Source organism: Gossypium arboreum, chromosome 9, assembly GCF_025698485.1.
Source record: "Gossypium arboreum isolate Shixiya-1 chromosome 9, ASM2569848v2, whole genome shotgun sequence".
Lineage (NCBI taxonomy): Eukaryota > Viridiplantae > Streptophyta > Magnoliopsida > Malvales > Malvaceae > Gossypium > Gossypium arboreum.
The window spans coordinates 77,942,764-77,962,705 of record NC_069078.1 but is presented as its reverse complement, the minus strand read 5'-3'; the positions used below and the strand labels follow the sequence as shown (position 1 = coordinate 77,962,705).

Sequence of the window (19,942 nt, the reverse complement as noted above, 5' to 3'; positions counted from 1 at the left end):
CTTTACCCTCTAATATCGGCTGCAACACCCACTTCCCCAATAGCACATACGGTTTTCACTGGTATAAATATTTAAATAGATAATGAAAGTAAAATGGCTTAACAATAACATTGCCTTGTAAAGTTGTGCTTTCAAATTGAAAGACGGTTCAAAGTGCATGCTACGCTCTTTTCCCCAGTGCCTGTCAGTGGTACTGATTCACGTTTTTCATGGCATATGAAAGGAGTAGTTTCTGACGTTTCATAGAAACCGAGCACTCAAAAAACAAAGGGCAAAACATCATGTTTCTCTTTCCCTTCCAAAAATGACCAGAGACGAGTTTTTACCCCTCTTATTGTAAACATTGATCTAAATGCAATCAAAGCACAAACTTACAGAACCTAATCCTTTGAAGCAAATGCAACTATGGCGACAAAGTAGGTTCAGTCATTTTGATGCGCTGCAGACCAGCTTACATTATATCCATCCACAAATCAGAATAATCAAAAATCTTAAATGACAAATTCAACCAACTTATGGTCAAGAACCAAAAACAATTAACAGCTTATTGCAACAATGAGCATAGCTACCTAATTAGATATATGCTCTGGCCCAAGCCTCAATGACTTCTTCAAAACATCCAGAAAAGGGCATAATGATTTCATTCCTCTGATTGCCGCTGTCCTAGCACTGGAATGTCTTCATATCGTTTCTGCAGTACAGAAACAAACGAACAAGTTAATACGTGAACCACATAAGCTCTGGATGCAGCTGATCATTGCAGAAAAAGATCAGCAAATATGCAGTTGACAAGGGACTTTGCAAAAAATGATGAGCCAAAATGGATAAGCTGTGTTGTATGATAATTATCAAATTGCAATATTTTACAAGGTTTAGGAAATGAGAGAGACGAGGAAGCAAAGAAGCAAAAACAACTCACTTTCAGCAACACATGTGACATAACCATGCACACAATTGACATCAGATGAAAAAATTTAGAAATGTGACCTAAGAGGTTTAATATGAATAAGGAGCCAGTGGCCTCCACACAGCATATCAATGTAAAATGCTAGAATTGTTGAACAGGACCTATAGCCTTCTACAAAGATAGTAGCATTTACTCATTAAACAGCCAAATTTCAAAATTCATGATATTTAATTTTGCAAGGAAACAACAATCATTCCAAGATCCTTTCTCCATAAAGCCTACCAATAACAGCCATATTCCCACGGTTTAAAATTCTTCTAAAGACCAGTTTCCCAAGCCAAGCATCTAATAGCACTAACTCAACTATGGAAGAATAAATAGGATAGTTCTTGAATGAAAATTGATAACCTAAAGACACAGCAACCTCACATAATCACTAAGAAATATACATGATCACGGAAAACCATAAAAAAAGACTGGTACTAGGGTGTTTTGACTAAATTTTATCCTCTCCACGATGCAATCAAATATCAATCCGAGTGTGATTGTGCAACTTAACGTTGAATAAACAACCAAAATTGCGACTGGTACTGCAAACAATCCACACCTAATAAGCTGCCTATGCCTTGAAATACACCACAAATATGATATTAAAATTAGAAAAACTTACCCCAACATTGTTGTATTCCCAGAGCCTATGAACTCCATAATCCACAGCCTGCGAAAGTCGAATGAATTATAATAAGAATATTCGCCCTTCTTTCTCATCAAACTAAAATTCATAAACAAAAATTAACATTTAAAGATTTCTTAGAAACTCATCATTTACAATAAAAACCAAAACCAATAGCAATTATAATCCTCGGACCAAAAAAATCCCAATCAGAAGTCGAAATAAGAGAGATCCAAAGCGAACAAGGGATAAAGTTTAATCCACAATTAAATTGAACCTTCTTTCAAAATCAACAATAAAATTTGATTAAAACAACGGAACGAAAGTCAAAATAAGTGAGATCAATGCGAAAAAGGGATAAAACTTACGCGTTCTCCGAGAAAAGCGCCGGCGATGACAAAGGTGACGTATACAGAGTTACGTCGCATGATGACTCTGTAGAGACCTTCGAAGAGGCCTCCTTGACTTCTTCTTCGAGTTGCAGAATCCATGGCGATTGGATAAAGGTAAATGGAGTCTCACTTACTGGGGATCTGAGATTAGGGTTTGCAGAAATAGGGATTTCTGTTTAACGGTGAACTTCTTTTGAGGAGGGTTACCTTACCCGGTGGAACCGAATAATATGGATTTACACTTACTGGGCCAACGGCCCAATTGGGTTGGATTTTGATTTTGTTGATTTTCTGTTCCTTTTTTTTTTTAATTTAATTAATATACCTCTTTCTTTCTATTTCATTGGCTTTTTTTTTTTACAAAATAAATATGAAAATAACTCAGTTATGATCAATTAAACCTAATTTAACCATATACTTCTCTTATTGCAAGAATATTCTTGTCCAAAGATTTAACCATCTTAAAATTTTGCAACAAAGCTATGATGTCATACAAGCTTAAGCCTCTAGTTTGCCTCTGATCGACCTGTGATGATGTTGCTTCATTTTTTATCCTTGCTCAAAAGCCTACATTTGTTAATTCTCTATTCATGTATATAAGAGATAATTAGACGTATAATGTATATATTTACTTGTAGTTATGACATTACATAAATTCTTCTACAAATAAGAATCTTATATTTGTTGTTATCAATAGGGTATAGTTGCGCCATTGAAGATGCCAACTCCTCTTCCTTTTCTAATTGCTAGTGATAAGCTCTAATGCATTCTTTAATCTTAGTCCACTCTAAATTCTATCACCCTTGTATTCACCATTCTATATATTATTATTTAGAGCCATGATTATACCTTCTCCTACAAAAAATTCAATAATGGAAGAGCTTAAATATATTATAAATCTTGAAATCTTTATTGAGTTGAGGTTTCACCTTCCATATACCCCACAAAATACAAATGAATGAAGTCTAAAACTCTTTAGCGTCTTTAGAGCTAAGATCCTCCATCATAAGCCATTTAGAAATTCATTGAGAAACTGTATTAAGGTTGAAAGCCTGGATTTTGAGAGAAATTGAACTACCAAACCAAATAGCTCTAGTAAACTCATAGTTAACAAAAAGATGTCTTATTGGTTTAAAGAACTTGTGACATGAAAAGCAATTAATTGTGACATTGATTGAACTTTAAGCTAACTCAACTCTAACTGGGATTCTTCTATAACATATTTTCCATAGGAATATAATACGCATAAGAGGGAGTTTGAGTTTCCAAAATTTGGGGCACTTTATACCAATAAGGCCTCCTCTTATATCTTTTTCGTTGTTATAGTTCTAATATGTTGATCTCATAGAAAACTCTCCATTAATGTTGAATTTCCATATGAGTATGTTTTCCCTTCTTAAGATGGAAAAGTGTTAGTTTTGGTTGATCAAATTTTACTAAGATAGTGGTGAATCTAAAAAGTATTTCTTTTTTGCTAAAGCTAGAAAAGATGAAAAAATATTGGCACTTTCTAAATTATAAGTCTCTCTCTCTCCATTCTTTTCTTCATATCTTTTTCATTTAAATAATATTAGATTACAGATTATTCACCCATTACTTAGTTTTTTTCTTCTTTAAATCATTTCTTTTTGTTTTAAGCATTCACAATTTTCTCTCTCTCTAATAATAATAATAATAATCAAAATAAAAGGCAATGTATCGATACCTGATCTATAGGTATCGATTCATACCTTTCATGTATCAATACTTGGCCTTTAACAGCTATAAATGACTACTTTTATGAGGGGTATAGATACCCTTTTGGTAAGTATTGATGCCTAGGTTAAGGCAAGTTTAATGCTTGCAATGACTCTATGTCACCCTCAATAGCTTCAAACATCTACAAACTCATTTATTGATATAAATACAAGCCAAAGACACTACAAGATATAGGAGATGTACATCTAAGCAACAAAGCAAGCTAATGTACTTTTATTTTGTCATTCTTTCTTTATTCTTTTTATACATATCTCTAGAGAACTAATTGTTAAACCTTTTACAAGTCTCTTTCATTCTTCAAATAACTTAATTTCTATAAACACTTGTCTTGTAGAGGCTTATTTGTATGCTTTTTATTTTCACCAATTGTAATTGGTAGAGTTACTAGTTCAGCCACAAAAACTAAAAAGGTTTTTAATTGAACATTTGTAAAAGTTAGAGAATTCTAGTTATACCATAAAAGTTAGAGGAAAGTTCTATCTAAGCCTTTGAAAAGATAGAGATTGTAAATGTTATACATTTTCATTTAAAGATAACAATTCTTATATGAAGTGGTGAAATTTTTTGTAATGACCCATATTTAACTGGCACCGGAAAAGTGAGTTTAGGGCTTTCGTCTTAAGAATGAGTTCGTAAATATTTATAAAAATATTTACGAAGTTAGTTGTAAGTTGAATTAGATTTTAATTACGTGAATTTATTTTTTAATTACGTGAATTTATTTTTAATTAGAAGTAATTAGTAGAAATGATTAAATTGAATAGAGCATAAAAGCTTAATCATAGAATAGAGAAAGGATAAAGGATTAAATTAGTAATTAAACTAAATTAGTGACATGTGTAAGTTAGAAAATAAATACATGTGTATTTAAATTATTAGAACAAGTGTATATAATATATAAATATACTTATAAATTAAGTAAAAGATATTTACTCATTATTATTATTATTATTATTATTATTATTATTATTATTATTATTATTATTATTATTATTATTATCAATTAATTGAGATAATGACAAATGTATGGTGATGAAATATTACATGTGTACATGTGTGTATGAATACCCATGTAGTATTTTTATTTGTATTAATTAGATATTTTATAATTAATTATTAATTAAGTAAATGAAAGAAATAAAATGAAATAAAGAATAAATAAAAGAAAGAAAAACAAGAAAAGAAACAGAGAAGAAACGAAATAGAAAGAAAGAAGAAAAGAAAAGAAAAAGGAGAAATTAGGGTTTGAAAGCTTGGAAGTTAAATTGGTAAATCAATTAAGTCCCTTTCGTAGTGATTTTGATGTTTTTGAAGTTCTAAAGTTGAATACTTTTGATTTTGTGTGAAAATATTGAAAGATGATATACTTTTAAGTAGGATTTATGTTGAACTAATGATGAAATTAGGAGTTTAATTGATAGAAATTTTGATTTAAATTGATTAAAGGATTGAATTGTAAACAAGGTCATAAGTTTTGTGTTGTAGGGACTAAATTGATAGAAATTCAAAATTATGGAAAAATGATAAAAGTTTGACGGTTATATTAAAGTTTTGATGGAAATTGAATAAGGAAATAATATGAATTATAAAAAGGAAGAAGATGAAAAATAGTTAGGACAAATTTGGAATTTAGGTTAAAGTTGCATGGAAAGTTATTATTTTCTATAAAATAAGGAAACCGAGACGTTGAATGCGAAGGGAAAGGAAAAAGTGATCAAGGAGTAGCTTGGGAAAATATCGTTTTGTATTACCTTAATTCAAGTTATTTATTATTAAATGTTTAATTTCAATATATGTGCATGAAAAATGAAATTGAGGTAAGTAGTGATATTTGAATTGAATGAGAATTGGATTTGATTGATGAATGTATACATGTGTGAAATTGAACTGTATAATGATTTGTGGTGAATTTGAAATTGTGATTGAATTATTATTGCGATGGATTTGAATTCGAATGATTATGATCAACTGAAAGTGAAAGTGATATGAATATGTGATTTCGATACCCTATTAACTAGTCGGGCTAGGGTGGATATAGTTGGCATGCCATAGGATAGGAAGAGTTTAGAGATTCTTCGACCTCGAGTCGATAAGACACTTGGTGTGTCATATTTGCTTCAGATAGATTCGATGAGGCGTTGGTCGCCACTTTGCTTTGGTTTAACCGATGAGACGTTGGTCGTCATTTATTGCTTCGAACTATCCGATGAGGCGTTGGCCGCCACTTTGGTTTGTTTGGTTGGATTCGTGTATCCTCCAAAGTCCGAGTTATGTTAATAGGGGAAATATATGTGAAGAGAAAAATCAAATGAATTTGATAAATTGAATTATTGAATGAAATGAGAAAGTGATATTGTAAGATGAATTGAGAAATGCAATTTGTGCTATGAGATTGAAGGCATAAAACCAAGGTTCATGAATTATTCATATTTGAATGTGAATTGGATATTTATATGTGATTGAGAGATGAACCAAAGGTTCGTGAATAGTTGGTAATCTTATTGATGAAATATTGAATCAAATAATGAAAATGATACAATGGAAATGTGATAACTTGGTATGAATTATATGTATGATTTGTTAATTATCTATGCATGTTTATGATATTTTATATTTGCTTTAATTTGAATTATGGTAATACCACTAAGTATTTCCAATACTCAGCGTACGGTTTGTTTCCGTGCGCAGGCTAGGTAAAGTTGAAGTTTGGTGCAGCATCCGAGTCAATCCCGACCTCAACTTAGTTTCTGGTGATGAATCTATTTTTTGGAAATGTGGCATGTATTAGGTTTTATTTTAGTCACTTTAATATATTTATGTTTTGAGTGTAAGTAATTTGTAACATTTAAGAAGTATTTGAAATGAATAGATGAATGTTATTTGATCAAGATTTATAAGTCAATGTATTGGGCATGAATTAGGTGTGTTTGATATGTGAAAATAGCTTTAAAATGGCGAAAAATCATGTTTTCACACGGCCAAGTCACATGGGCATGTGCCCAGACCGTGTGGTAAAGTCAGAATTGCCCACAAGTTAGTTCTACGGCTATGTGAGCAAGTCAGATCTACCCACAGGCTGGCCCCACGACTATGGGAGCCCCATGGGCAGGCCACACGGGCGTGTGTCCTTATTCTCAAGGAAAAGTTTCCAAAGTTTCTGGTCTAGTTCCAAATCACTTTCTAAGCATATTTTGGGCATCGTAGGTCCATCTAAGGGACTTAAAGGTGGGATTTGAGAAATTTTAAATTGAAATACAGAATTATGACTCGGTATTGTTCGTTTATTAATGTTTAATTTCGGTAATGCCTCCCTATTTTGGCGACGGGTTGGGGTTAAGGGGTGTTACATTTTTAGTTGAGCTTTATTAAAATAATGGAGATAGGCAAATTGAGTTCAAACTTTATTAAATCGTAGTATCCAAAGTTCCAAACTTTTTCCTCTTTTAATTTTTATTTAGAAAAAAAGTTGGTAGAAATTTTCAAAAACTCAATTCATCTCTCTTGGTATTCTCCAATCTAACCATTATCATAGATTTGCCCCAAGTTTATTGAGATTGGTAAGATATTTTGAGTTAAAATTTGGTATGAGAAAAAATTGAGGTATATTGTTATTATTTTGATAAAATCAAGATAGTATTTATGTTTGTTTTATTATAAATAAATTAAAGTTTATTTGATAGAATCAATATTTTTGAGTTATGTTAGGGTGGTATGTCTTGTGTTTAATAATTACTCTTTTAAGGTAGACATCTATACTATTTATAAAGCCCTTCACTAAGTTGGTATCATGATCATCAACTAAGTCTCAATTCGAATAATATTTTAATGTCTCTTCACATTTAAAATAAATTATATTATTTGAAGATACTTTAATATTTTAATATATGCATATGATGAGATTTGAACCCACACTAATTAAGTTAGTAAAATATTAAATTTATTATTTAACTAAAGTTTTATTTTAACATTTTTATACATTCTAATTTGACTATACTTACTTTATTAATTTAAATTTCATTTCACTTACAATAGAATCTAATTTTTATTTTAATATAGTTAATGTGATATTATTAATTAGTTTAAACGCAAAAATATATTTTAAATAAGGTGCAATAATATGCAATTTAAAATAAGTGAAAAGTGTATCTTGGAATGCATCAGGTTCTCTTCTTGCGACATGTGGGCGAAATAAAACTGTTTGGATTTGGGAAATCCTACCAGGGAATGAATTTGAGTGTATTCAGGTTTTCAAGGTCATACTCAGGATGTGAAAATGGTTCGGTGGCATCCCACAATGGATATTTTGTTTTCCTGTAGCTACGATAACACTGCAAAGGTACTGTATAAGCTAGATGGATATCCCTCTTTAACAACACCATATAAATCTTGGTTGTTTTTGCAAATTTCATTATATGCCAACAAGATTGAGAAATGAGATCAAATTGTGATACATTCACTTTTCCTTGTAGGTTTGGTGGTCAGAGGATGCTGATGGTGGTTGGGACTGTGTGCAAACTTTAGGTGAATCTAGCAAGTACTAAGCCTAGAACTCTTTCTATCTGTTCTGTTTCAGTTCATTTTCTTGTTCATTGTATTGCCTGACATGTACTTTTATATGTACCTATTAAGTATTGTGGTGATGTCTTTGAAATTTTATTATACCTTAAAGATTTTTGTCTACTAGTTTATGGTCAGTGGTCACTCTTCCACCGTTTGGTCGCTTGCTTTTAATGCTAAGGGAGACAAATTGGTAACTTGTGGGTATTTATAACAACTTTTTCTATCTGCAGTAATTAGAACTTCTGTATCTGCTGATCGCATCAGAAAAAGTTAAATAAATAATCAGTTGTAAGAAGTGCTAAAATGAATTGAACTGATTTTGCAGTGATGACCTTACCCTGAAATTATGGGAAGCAGACATCATAAGGATGCAATCTGGAGAGGGTTATGCGCCCTGGTTAGAAACATGCCATTTAAAAAAAAGATGGAAAATTTCACCTTTGTTAATTCTTGGTTGTTTATTGAATCATAACCTAGGCCGTTAGCAGCTATTAGGACTTAGATGTTTGTTGATTTCCTCGAGTCTTGTTTCCATTTGTGTAGAACTTTCTCTGGCTACCTGCAATAAGTTTGCTTGCACCACGAAAACTCAGGATCAATGATAAACTAATGGCTCTGGTCTTCATTTGAAAGCTATTAATGCTCACATTTTAATGTCAAGGAGTTCATTTTTGCTGTTTGAAACTTTGAAACATCAGTTCTTAGCCTGGGAGTTGTAGCATTCCTAGCAAACAGTAAACATAATTATTCTGATAAACATGTTTGTTCAATACGTGTATATATACTGAGCAATGAATATATAAGATCTAGTCTAATCATTAATTTTTTTAAGCATTGCATTGCATGTATCTTGAAGGGATCAAAACTAATTTAGCCGGCATTGATATATTGTATTTCCTTTCTTTTATTCTCATTTAAGACCTTGTAATACATAAAGATTATATTTTTCACTTTAATGGTTGTCCAGGAATCATCTGTGCATTCTCTCAGGTTTTCATGATCGAACAATCTTTTCAGTTCACTGGTCAAGGTATTGACACCATTTCATTGTTTGGACTGCATTTATGTTTATTTTGAGAACAAAAAAGGATAATAACCCATTTTTTCTACATTCTTCGAGATTGAAGATGAAGGGCTCAATTCAATGTTAAAAGTAAATTTTTTTGAGGAAGCATTTGATTTTAGTCGATAAATAAAAACTTGTTTGAGTAGCAATTTGTAGTTTCAAAAAGAATATAATTTATTGTATCATTTTATTTAATTTGTCCTACTTTTAATCTATTTATTATCTGAGTAACATAGTTCTCTTAAGTTTTAATCTGAAACCTATTGTGTATGGGTTACGACCATTACAAGAGGGAATTATTGACAGTGGAGCTGCTGATGATGCTGTACGGTTGTTTGTAGAAAGCAAAGATGGTTTGGTGTGTGATTCTTTTAGCCTCTCATTCGTTCCACATGTGAATTAAAACATGCTTCGGTGTCGGTGGAGTGGTTCTTTGGTTGCTGAATACCAGCCAAAAAAATTGGGCAAATTGTCCTGTTGTGCACATTAAGAGTTCTTGGCTGGATAACCGTCTCTGCCCCTTACACCTCTATACTTGTTAAGTTTTAAAAGTGGCAATTCAGCAGGTTAATCTATTTTTTGGTTTTATTTCAGATGAATGGACCACCTTCATATCAATTGCCATTGAAGAAGGAGAAGGCCCAAGACAGTGGTGCCCTGGGGTAAGATCTTCTTTCCTATATATGTTGAGTTAGAACTTTCTTATAAATTCAACATTCTTCTCTTTAATTACAGCATTTCTCTTTGTTTGTTTTCTGGAGAATATTGCTTTCAGAACTGGTATTTGAGGCTTATTGAAAGAATCATGTTGACAAACAGAAAGCTTATACTAACCATGTGGTATTTGTCTAGAGCTTCAACTTTAGCTAACAATTTTGTTCTTGCTATCATTGAAAATAACAGGAAAAACGTCTACTTGCTTCTGCAAGAACAAGGTGTGAGAGCTGGCAACTTTGTCCTGATCAGGATTCCTTGATTTTTTTTTTCTTACCTTTGGGATTTTAGATATATGTACGGTTTGAGAAATTTGTATAAGTGAGATTGTAATGGTTGTGGTTTTGGGAAGAAATAGTATATAAAGCAGAATTGCTGTGTAAAATTTATGATTGATTCTACTCCCCTTCCTTTATAGACTTAGCCATCTTGTCTCGTCAAATCTGCTTGTTTGGGCAAGCCAGCTGATTCATGGTAGATGCCTACCAGCTGTTTTAGTTTTTTCCTGGAACATGAATTTTCATTTGCATAAAGAAGAGCTAGCTTTAAGTTAGGGGAAGGGTCACAAATGTTGGACTGTTGTATAAGGTTTGGTTTTGAAAGTATGAATTCCATTTTAAAAGTTATATTCATATGAATAAAATCTGAAATTTCTTAAAATAGAATCCACCAAAATGGATAGCATTTCACCTGTAAAACTTTCCGTTACAATTGAATGGGCGGTAAGCATTTATAGACAGTAATGAACTTCACATAACATGATTTCAAATTATAATTGATTAAATGAATTGCGGTATTTGTGAATGACATGGTTTAGTTGCATTCCTTGGCAATAGTAGGGTGTTTGTAATTTGCTACTTCTAAAGCTTTTTATTATACATTTGTGAAATTGGTGTGACAACATGTATAGGTCATGCGTTGTTATCGTGTTGCATTTCGCTGCATTATTATACTAAAATCTGACGACCATTATAGGATCATATTGACAAAATTAACTTCACCATTGGATAAAAAGAAAACACTGAATAATCTCATCTTTACTTTCTCACCAAAGGCACTATGTACAAGCTACTCAAGTTTACTCAACACAAGCAACTTCTGCTCTAACCTAATCAGAAATATACTCTACTTATCAAGGAGAGCAGGAATCTCAGATTGAGTTGAGACATTATGCAAAAGAACCATCAAGCTCTCGGATGGCGTGACCGCCCTTTCTTCTTCAGGAACTCCGGGACATCAACAGAACTGCCTTCACCAAAAGACAGCCACCGGTTAGTTCCAAGACCAGTATCTCCCTGTGCTACCTGACTCGCCTGCATTTTAATGAGAATCCTGTATGAATTGGCCAATGCGAGACAGTGAGAGAGGGGGGTAGGGGAGAGCAGTACCTGAGGGGGCCTCTCTTCGCTTTCTTCTTGACGTTTAAATCCCGTGGCGATTAGAGTTATACTTACCTAAATAAAGACCCAAAACGATGTTTTCCATCAAATTAATGATTCATATTGACGACAATGAATGTTGCAGGTCTTGCTAGTCTGTGCAAACATGCAAAAATGTGTCTTTTTTTTTTTTTGCCATCAACATGCTTCATTTAATTATCCTAATGAGGAACCAACAGAGGTGACCAGCCTAATATGGCTTTCATCATCAATGAACAGTCTGCTTTGAAGTCAATGTGTATTCTTAAGCTGATTTTGAACTTATTCTACATAACTTCGAATATTCACTTTAACTTATTCTTCATTGCTTTTGAAAAGTATTGCAAAGAAGTGCTTTTAAAAAATTTCGTATTGCTTTTGAAGTGTTTAGTATTGTTGTCAAAAATGTTTTCCATAAAGAAAATGTCTATTTTAAACATGATGTTGTAAAGTAAAAAATATGTATTTAAATGATGTTAAATTTCATTAATTTTATGATATTTCAATAAAATATAAGAAATAATATGAGGGAAAATATTTTGTACACTGCCAGTGTACCAAATACTCACTCTATGAAATATAAATTTTAAATATTCTTTAAGCAATTAATACAAATTGTTTTTAAAATTTTAATTTAAATGCTAAAATAATTATTACAAATTCAAACATATGACGTTATATATTTGAAATGCATTTCAATAGGAAAATAATTGTGTACTTAATATAAATATTACAAGATATGTTGGATTATAAATGAGGATTGAAAATGTTATTCGAATCTAAAAGTGCATTTTCCAGACGCAAATTTAGCTTTTGTCTTTGAGTTCAAAAGTACTTTTCAAAAACACATTATTCTTTATTGCATGCCAAAAGTGCTTTTAGCTCCAAAAAAGCACTTTTGAAACATAATGAAGAACCCACCCTAAATAAACTTCCAGGAAGCTAAGATGAGATCCTATGGTCTCATTGTTAGAGATGCTTGGGATACTTTGCTGGTATTGATATGGACAAGCACAAAAGCAAGGAATCAATTATCCTACCAACATGTAGCCTAAACAGTAAGATCATCCATAAAGTCCTCTTGCCAGGTTTTAATCCTACCTTTCAGAATGCTTAATTCATTGAATCACTGTTAATTAGCACACATGCTTGACTAAGAACTACAGTTAGTAAGCCTATTCTAAGCATGGTGATCATAATACAGACAAGCTGTTGACTGTTTCTGAGTCTTGAATTTTGGAATAAGTTAAAATAAGCATGAACTTACTTGGCCACTAATAGATGGATCTATCACTGCTCCAAATATTAAATTGGCAGCTGGATCCACAAGATCATATATTACCTCAGCGGCAGCATTAACCTACAGAAAATTATCAGATGTCACATGACGCATATGAGAAGAGAAATGAAACATGAAGGCGAAATCTAGAACAAGAGGAACATTCAAGATAACCAAGGTCTATGCAGTATAATATTTCAATCACTTTGAAGACTATTCTGGTTATTGGTGCGGAGTGTGATGATTAAAGTTGCTGTGAGCAATTGCTAAATGTCTTAAAATATTATACATATGATGTAGATAGCAATAATGTAATCTTAATATTTGAAAGATTCAAATAATCTATTCTAAACGTAATAATCAGTTTTTACCTCTATAAATAGAGGTTTCTATTAACAAATTAAGTGGAGCCATTTCATAAGCCTCTCTTTACTTCGGTATGGTATTAGAGTCTTTTGTCCAGCGACATGATTCTTAATCCTGGCCTATATGGGTTTTTCTACCCTTTCGCTCAAATGAGCATAATCCTTGGCTGGAACAATGCCAACTCTCGTTCACTAAAGCCAAGTGATCAGCTTTCTTTATCAACAACCAATCATCGGCTCCTGTCTACTAGTTCAAAGTTGTGAGGTTCATGCCCCGACTATATTGGTAGACGGTTGATGGACCTTGCCTAATGGATGTCAAACCACATCTTGGATACACCAACCACAACTCACAATACTACATCACAATGCAGTCTCCAAAATCACAATAGTCTCGATTCAGTTAGCTGCCATAACTCACAAGAGCCCGCCATCACAGCTCTCTCAGTGACAAAATCCACCTTTTTTCCCATCAGCTGTCCACATTCTTTTTGTCATCATCAATCCTAGATTGTAGCTCTATTGACCATCAATCTTACGGGGCATAATAACATAACCTTAGGATTTGAAATATTCAAATGAATTTGTTTTATCTTTATCCTTGTTTTAAATTATTATTTTATCTTATTTCTATTTTAAATGTAATCATCTATTTTTACCTCTATAAATAAATGTTTCTATTAATAAATCAAGTGGGAGCCCTTTCATAAGCCTCCCTTTACTTCAATAGATAGCACTTGGATAACACATCGCTTTTACATGTTATCATCGAGAAATACTAGCAGCTCAAGGGCCAGTCATGAAAACACAAGGCCACAATGAACTCAAGCGTTAATTCAAACATATTTCTGAAGCAATCAGAGGCTGAAGGTGCGACATTTCCAACAATTGCTTCTCCCTATAAAGGAGTAGCCCATTATCATAGAGGGTGGGACTGCTCAGGCTTCAATAACTCCTCTTACCTGCAAGGGCTCCACTCACATATAACCAGCAATATTGGGCACAAAATATAGAAAAAAAATAGATAGGTAGTAGGTTCAGTGTCCAATTAGCCACCCAGCCACCACTGCTACACTGAAGGAGTTAGAGACAGAGGGTTACCTCAAACAAGGTTAAATCACTTCCACCAGTTATGTTCCAGACAATTCCAGTAGCCCTTTCTATGCCAATATCTAACAAAGGTGATTGGATGGCATTGAGTGCAGCATCTCTTGCCCTTGTTTTACCTACAAAGCAGACAAAGTGACTTGTCAATAGAAGACAATTTAAAATTCTGCATTACCAATTAATAAACTAAAGCATCATGAAGAGAAGAGATCAAAGTCCATCTGCCATGTAAAAATTAGTTTCTTTCACAATAAAAGGTAAAAGGAAAGAAAATGGACAAGCTACCATCACTTCTATTTTTGTCAGAGAGCAAAAGAAAAGAAGAGGTAAAAACTTCATGCATTCAAAGTGACACATTGTCTTCGGAGAAAAATATTGTCCAATATGTGCCATCTTTGGCATTTCCAAAACATAGGTGAGGAAAATGTAACAGGATGGTCGGTCAGGTTCTTGCATCAAGGTATGCTCTTTTTCCCCACTTCATGCTTATATCATTTTGCTCAGAAAGGAGTAGGAGCATATGTGTGATAAGACAAACAAGCTGAAATCTTTGAATTACCAGTTGCAGTTCCTATTCCCATCAGTGAAGAACCAGCATTTGCCATTATAGTTCTCACATCAGCAAAATCCACATTCACTAGCCCTGGAATCTGCAATCAGGAAACTCAAAATCAATTAGACTGCAGAGGTACAGTCCAAAGCTCATAATACTTCTATGTTTATGCAGCCCAAACATTACACATACGAATAGTAGTTGTGAAAATATACTGATTTTTACAGGCTCCAAGGTTCCATCCAGAACCCTGATATCAGTAGATTTAGCAGATCAATGACCAAAGGTATCTGGACTCTCTAACATACAGAGACACTTGCTACAACTTTGTCTGATATCATATGAACGTTGGAAAATGCAGGTATATTTAGCATAAAGATCATGCTCGTTATTGAATAATAGATGTTATTTACCAGAGCAAAGGCTCAAGATATTTCAACGAAAAGTGCACCCATCAAGTATCATATGGATAAAGGGTATAAAAGGACACACCAGTTTAACCACCCAAAGCCTATGAACCAGAAACTTCATATTGGAAGGGGGGAAATGAGATAGAAAAGCATCACCAAACTATATTAGTTTATCCTTGCCATCTAATAAATGAGGCGAATTTAAGATGCGCAACATAGTTGTTTGAACTGGACTGGACTGGACCGGACCGGCCGATCGAAGTGGTTGATCGAGGTATCAGTCTGGAGAAAGGCATTCGACCAGTTGACCCAAGAATTAGTAGGGACCGGTTGAACCAGGCAAAAAACTCGGTTGAACCAGATTTTTTTTTATTTTTAAATATTAATTTATTTTTTATGAATTTTTAATGATTTATTTAATCAAACTAGACGGACTGGTTGGACCGGCGAACCAATGGCTTGACCAATTTGACCACCAGTTTGGTTCTGAAAACCTTGCAAATCCTATAGTTGTTTGTAGTATATCACAACAAATTCCCATAAGATCATCAATAAAATTGGAAGGGCAGTATCAATTTTCAAGGACCATGCAAGGAGAAAGAAAGGAAATGACATTACAGTTATGTTTCTTTCGTCTAAATATTTGGATATTAAGACAATTATGAAACTCGGATTAGAGGGTTTTGTGATAGTTTCTGGAAGAATCCCATACCGTAATTATATCAGAGATACCACGAACACCTTGTCGAAGAATATCATCAGCCAGATTAAATGCTTCTGTTACTGGAGTAGACGAGGAAACTGCAGTCAACAACTTGTCATTTGGAATAACAATTAATGTGTCAACATTTTCTCTTAGAGCTGCAATTCCTTCCTGTGCTTGAACAACTCTCCTTCTTCCCTCAAAAGAAAAAGGGGTAGTGACAATACCAACAGTCAATATACCCATTGACTTTGCAACCCCTGCAATTACAGGAGCTCCACCAGTTCCAGTTCCACCGCCCATTCCAGCCTGCAAATGCAAACTTGAAGTCCTAGGTAAAATGTTAAAGGAAGATAGCAGAAGATAAAAGAAAACCATGATTCAATGATCTGATCCTATTTCTAACTTGCTAAATATCAATATATCAAACACCAAGCGCAACAGTACCAGCACAAAAACATTTTGCCACTGGCAATTTAATGAACAAAAGTATCAATGGCAAAGATGAATCATGAAGTAAAATAGTTCATGAATCATCAATTAAAAGATTAATCAAACTCCAGGAAACAGTATGATCAAATATAAAGAAAAAGAACTATGGATTTTTAACTTAAATGACTATTAATACATATCTGATGCTTAGCGCATAGTAACAAGATGAGCTCCTTGTTGCAGAAATAGTACATAAATTTTACCATTTCTGGACACAAAGACTTTGTATATAACTCTGAAACCATTCGATTTGATGGGAAGGGATATACAATAAACCATGTATAGGTAGCCAGATGAGTTGTGTTTATCATTAGATCAATGAATATTAACTATAAATAGGAAAATTGAAATATTTACCTTGACAACATTCTTTAACTAATCTAGTTAATAATAGTAAACAGAACATAACTATTTTTCTTGTATGGTATATTTTGCTCAACTTTCTGTTACTAATTGTAATACATTTTTTCATAAAATAAACAGTTTACACCTAAGACACTCGTTAAATCAGATTAGTAAGTGTAAAACGTAATAACCTCAATTCTACTGGAATGATTAAAATTGTAGATGGAGGCATACTTACAGTAACAAATACCATATCAGAACCATAAAGGGCCTCTTCTATTGACTCCTTGCTTTCTTTGGCAGCATTCATACCAATCTCTGGGTTCCCACCAGCACCAAGACCCCTAGTTAGCTCCAGACCAATTTGCAAGCGGTGCTTAGGAAAGACAGGTGACATTTTCATGGCTTGAACATCAGTGTTAACAATCCAGAACTCTACACCCTTCATTGCGCTCTCAATCATGCGATTAACCGCGTTTGAACCACCACCTCCAACACCGATGACTTTGATCTTAGCTTCATTATAGTTACTTGAACCAGACATGTCTCCTACGCTTTCAATAACAGTTCCACTAGAGCTATCCTTTCTTGGGTTGGTTACTGTATTGTTCCCTTCACCTCTAAGCATTGAAACTTCAGGATGCAGATTCAGAAAAGGATCTTTATTTTGGTAGTGACTGATACTGCGAGCGTCGGCAGAACATCTAAAACTTGGCATGGTAGACTTTTGGCTGGCACTAGAAAACCCACTTTTTCCCTCATATATTTTAAGGCAGCTAAATCTCCCTAAAGGATTCTCCATTAACACTCTCCCTCCTAGAACATTAAGTACCCCCATTGATCTACTATCCGAAGGTGTAAAATAAGGAAATGTAGCAGTCGCCATTTTAAGGGCAGCACTAGAAAATCAAACTTACTTAAGCTACGAGAGACAACGCAAAAAGTTTAGTGTCCTAAATAGCTTAAATTTCAAGTAGCACAGTCATTTTTTATATCTGCACAAAACACATAATAAAATCAAAATCATATTAAAAAAAATTAGGGAGTAAAAAAGCAAAACATAATCCTTTAGCTAAAGCAGAATATAATTGGCGGAGTCAATGCCAACTTAAAATCGAAGTTAAAAATAAACCTCAAAACGCAGAATAAATGCACAAAGACCGTCTAAAATGTGAAGTCTAACATCAAATAGTTGCCGAAACAAATTCAAATAATGATAATAAAAAAAGGAAAGAGGAAATGGCATACGGGTGATAAAGAGAGAGGAAATGAAAAGACCTCACCTGGATGACATGCAGAAACGGCAAGGTTCCCTAAAGGCATTTGGGTGCCAAGCAGAAAAGGGAGTTGAAATGGGGAGAAGGTGCGTTGATTTACAACGCTTGAAACTGTTTTTGGCTTTAGCTATGTGATTTCCTTGTCAGGTTGTTTTGTTTGTCTATCAAAATAAAAATGGAAATTATCTAATTGACGGTTAGGTTAGGAGTGCTTTTAGATTCTCCAAGTATATTTAAGATTAAGATTTTTTTTAATTACTCTTAATATTCAAGATAATAGAATTTAAAAAAAAAACAGCCCTTAAAATTTAAATGATAAAGAAACGGGTATTTTACCAATAAAGGCCCATTTCCAACTTTTTTTACGGAAATGGGCCGATTTTTTAATTATTTACCGAAATAGGTCGAAAACGGGGAAATCGCGTCCACGTCAGCGCGAAGTCAGGGTATGTGCCAGCAAAACGCGTCCCTGAGGAAGCGCTTTGTCTACATCAACAGAAAACGCTTCCCTGAGGACGCGATTTGTGCTGATGTGGACAAAGCGCTTCCTCAGGGACGCGCTTTGCCCGTGTTTTTCATCTGTTGGGATTAGGGTTTTTTAGGGTTAGGGTTAGGGTGGGTTAGGGTTGGTTAGGGTTAAGGTTAGGTTTTTTTAAGGTTTATGGTTTTTGTAAGGGTTTAATTAATTAAATTAGGGTGTAAAATTAATTAATTAAATTAAATATTAATTAAAAAATTAATTAAATTCGAGTTTAGGGTTAAGTAATTAAATTTGTGTTTAGGGTTTTGGAAAAAAATATATGCAATATAAATTATGTATTAGTGTATTTAAAATAAATTTTTGGTTTTTTTTTATTTAGTAGTATCTGGAAAAAAAATTTTAAGAAGAAGTTTCTGAAGAAATAGTATCCAAAACGCTTCAAGCAGGATGCACTGTCAGCAAAATTACTGAAAAATGCTCCCACGTGGACGTTTTTTTTCTATAGTGGTATCTGAAAAAATACTTTTGAGAAGACGTTTCTGAAAAAGTAGTGTAAAAAATACTTTAAGCAGGATGCACTGTCAGCAAAAGTACTGAAAAAAGCTCTCACGTAGACGCTCTTTTGATACAGTGGTATCTGAAAAAATAATTGTGAGATGACCTTTCTGAACAAATAATGTCAAAAACGCTTCATGCAGTATGCACTTTCAGAAAAATTACTGAGAAAAGCTCCCACATGGACGCTCTTTTTCTACAGTAGTTCCTATTTGGCTTTAGATTGTAAATAAGCCAAATTTCATTCTCAGGCTGCATAAGTTACAACAAGAGAAACTGAGGTTAAAATAGAATAAAAACTAAAGATGAGTGAACGTATTAGTGCTGTTATTTACTATGATGGTGAGGTCCATGACACCGAGAACGGTGTTGTTTTTTAATCGGAGAACACAGCGCGACTAGTTTTTATCAAAACATAGATTTGACAGAACTTCGAAAAAGAATTAGGCGTAAAATCTTCGAAATGACTCCAATAAAAGTTTTGTCTATTAAGTATCGATTTTGTGCTTCGGTTGATCCCGTGAGATATGACTCATTCGACATCAAAGGTCCTTTAGCTTGGAGGCAATAGTAGAGACTCATATTGTTAATGGATCACCCAACCTCGAGTTATATGTACAATTTGTATCGCGAAATGATGTATTTACGACTTCAACATCTACTGTTTTTCAAGAGAAATACACAACCTCTGCCCGAGACTCTGCTAGTGGGTGGCAAAACATGGAAGCGTCCGTGTTTTGTAACAATATGGAATACATAACCCCTGGCCGAGACTCCGTTAGTGCATGGGACATGCACCTCGGTGGGTCGACATTTGATACTGGAAATACATACTGGGGAACGACATCAACTACTAATAATTGGCAATCAACATCTGATTGGGGACG

At 33.6% G+C, this 19,942-nt stretch overlaps 3 protein-coding genes across 6 annotated transcripts; 1 reads left to right on the top strand and 2 right to left on the bottom strand.

The window, feature by feature from the left end:
* Positions 1-319: 319 nt before the first annotated feature.
* Positions 320-2,205, bottom strand: LOC108454680 (cytochrome b-c1 complex subunit 9, mitochondrial-like). Its single transcript, XM_017753213.2, has 3 exons — positions 1,949-2,205; positions 1,578-1,625; positions 320-691 (listed from the first exon to the last, which is right to left on the bottom strand). Exons 1-3 carry the CDS (start codon positions 2,069-2,071, stop codon positions 641-643), a joined length of 222 nt encoding a protein of 73 aa, XP_017608702.1. The 5' UTR covers positions 2,072-2,205; the 3' UTR covers positions 320-640.
* Positions 2,206-7,867: 5,662 nt separating this feature from the next.
* On the top strand, positions 7,868-10,485 carry LOC108455515 (protein CIA1-like). 2 transcript variants are annotated; one of them, XM_053018891.1, is made up of 6 exons: positions 7,868-8,066; positions 8,200-8,264; positions 9,258-9,320; positions 9,663-9,714; positions 9,951-10,018; positions 10,260-10,485. In XM_053018891.1, exons 1-6 carry the CDS (start codon positions 8,004-8,006, stop codon positions 10,330-10,332), a joined length of 384 nt encoding a protein of 127 aa, XP_052874851.1. In that variant the 5' UTR covers positions 7,868-8,003; the 3' UTR covers positions 10,333-10,485. The 2 variants fall into 2 exon arrangements, 1 of the variants encoding a protein (XP_052874851.1); XR_008270762.1 differs by lacking the exon at positions 9,663-9,714 and having other exon boundaries at positions 10,260-10,311.
* Positions 10,486-11,052: 567 nt separating this feature from the next.
* On the bottom strand, positions 11,053-18,222 carry LOC108454039 (cell division protein FtsZ homolog 2-1, chloroplastic-like). 3 transcript variants are annotated; one of them, XM_053018888.1, is made up of 8 exons: positions 17,991-18,222; positions 16,981-17,737; positions 15,915-16,214; positions 14,799-14,889; positions 14,234-14,358; positions 12,756-12,848; positions 11,459-11,524; positions 11,053-11,383 (listed from the first exon to the last, which is right to left on the bottom strand). In XM_053018888.1, exons 2-8 carry the CDS (start codon positions 17,626-17,628, stop codon positions 11,255-11,257), a joined length of 1,452 nt encoding a protein of 483 aa, XP_052874848.1. In that variant the 5' UTR covers positions 17,629-17,737; positions 17,991-18,222; the 3' UTR covers positions 11,053-11,254. The 3 variants fall into 3 exon arrangements, with proteins under 3 accessions (XP_052874848.1, XP_017607826.1, XP_052874849.1); XM_017752337.2 differs by having other exon boundaries at positions 18,026-18,222; XM_053018889.1 differs by having other exon boundaries at positions 17,875-18,027.
* Between the last annotated feature and the right edge of the window lie 1,720 nt (positions 18,223-19,942).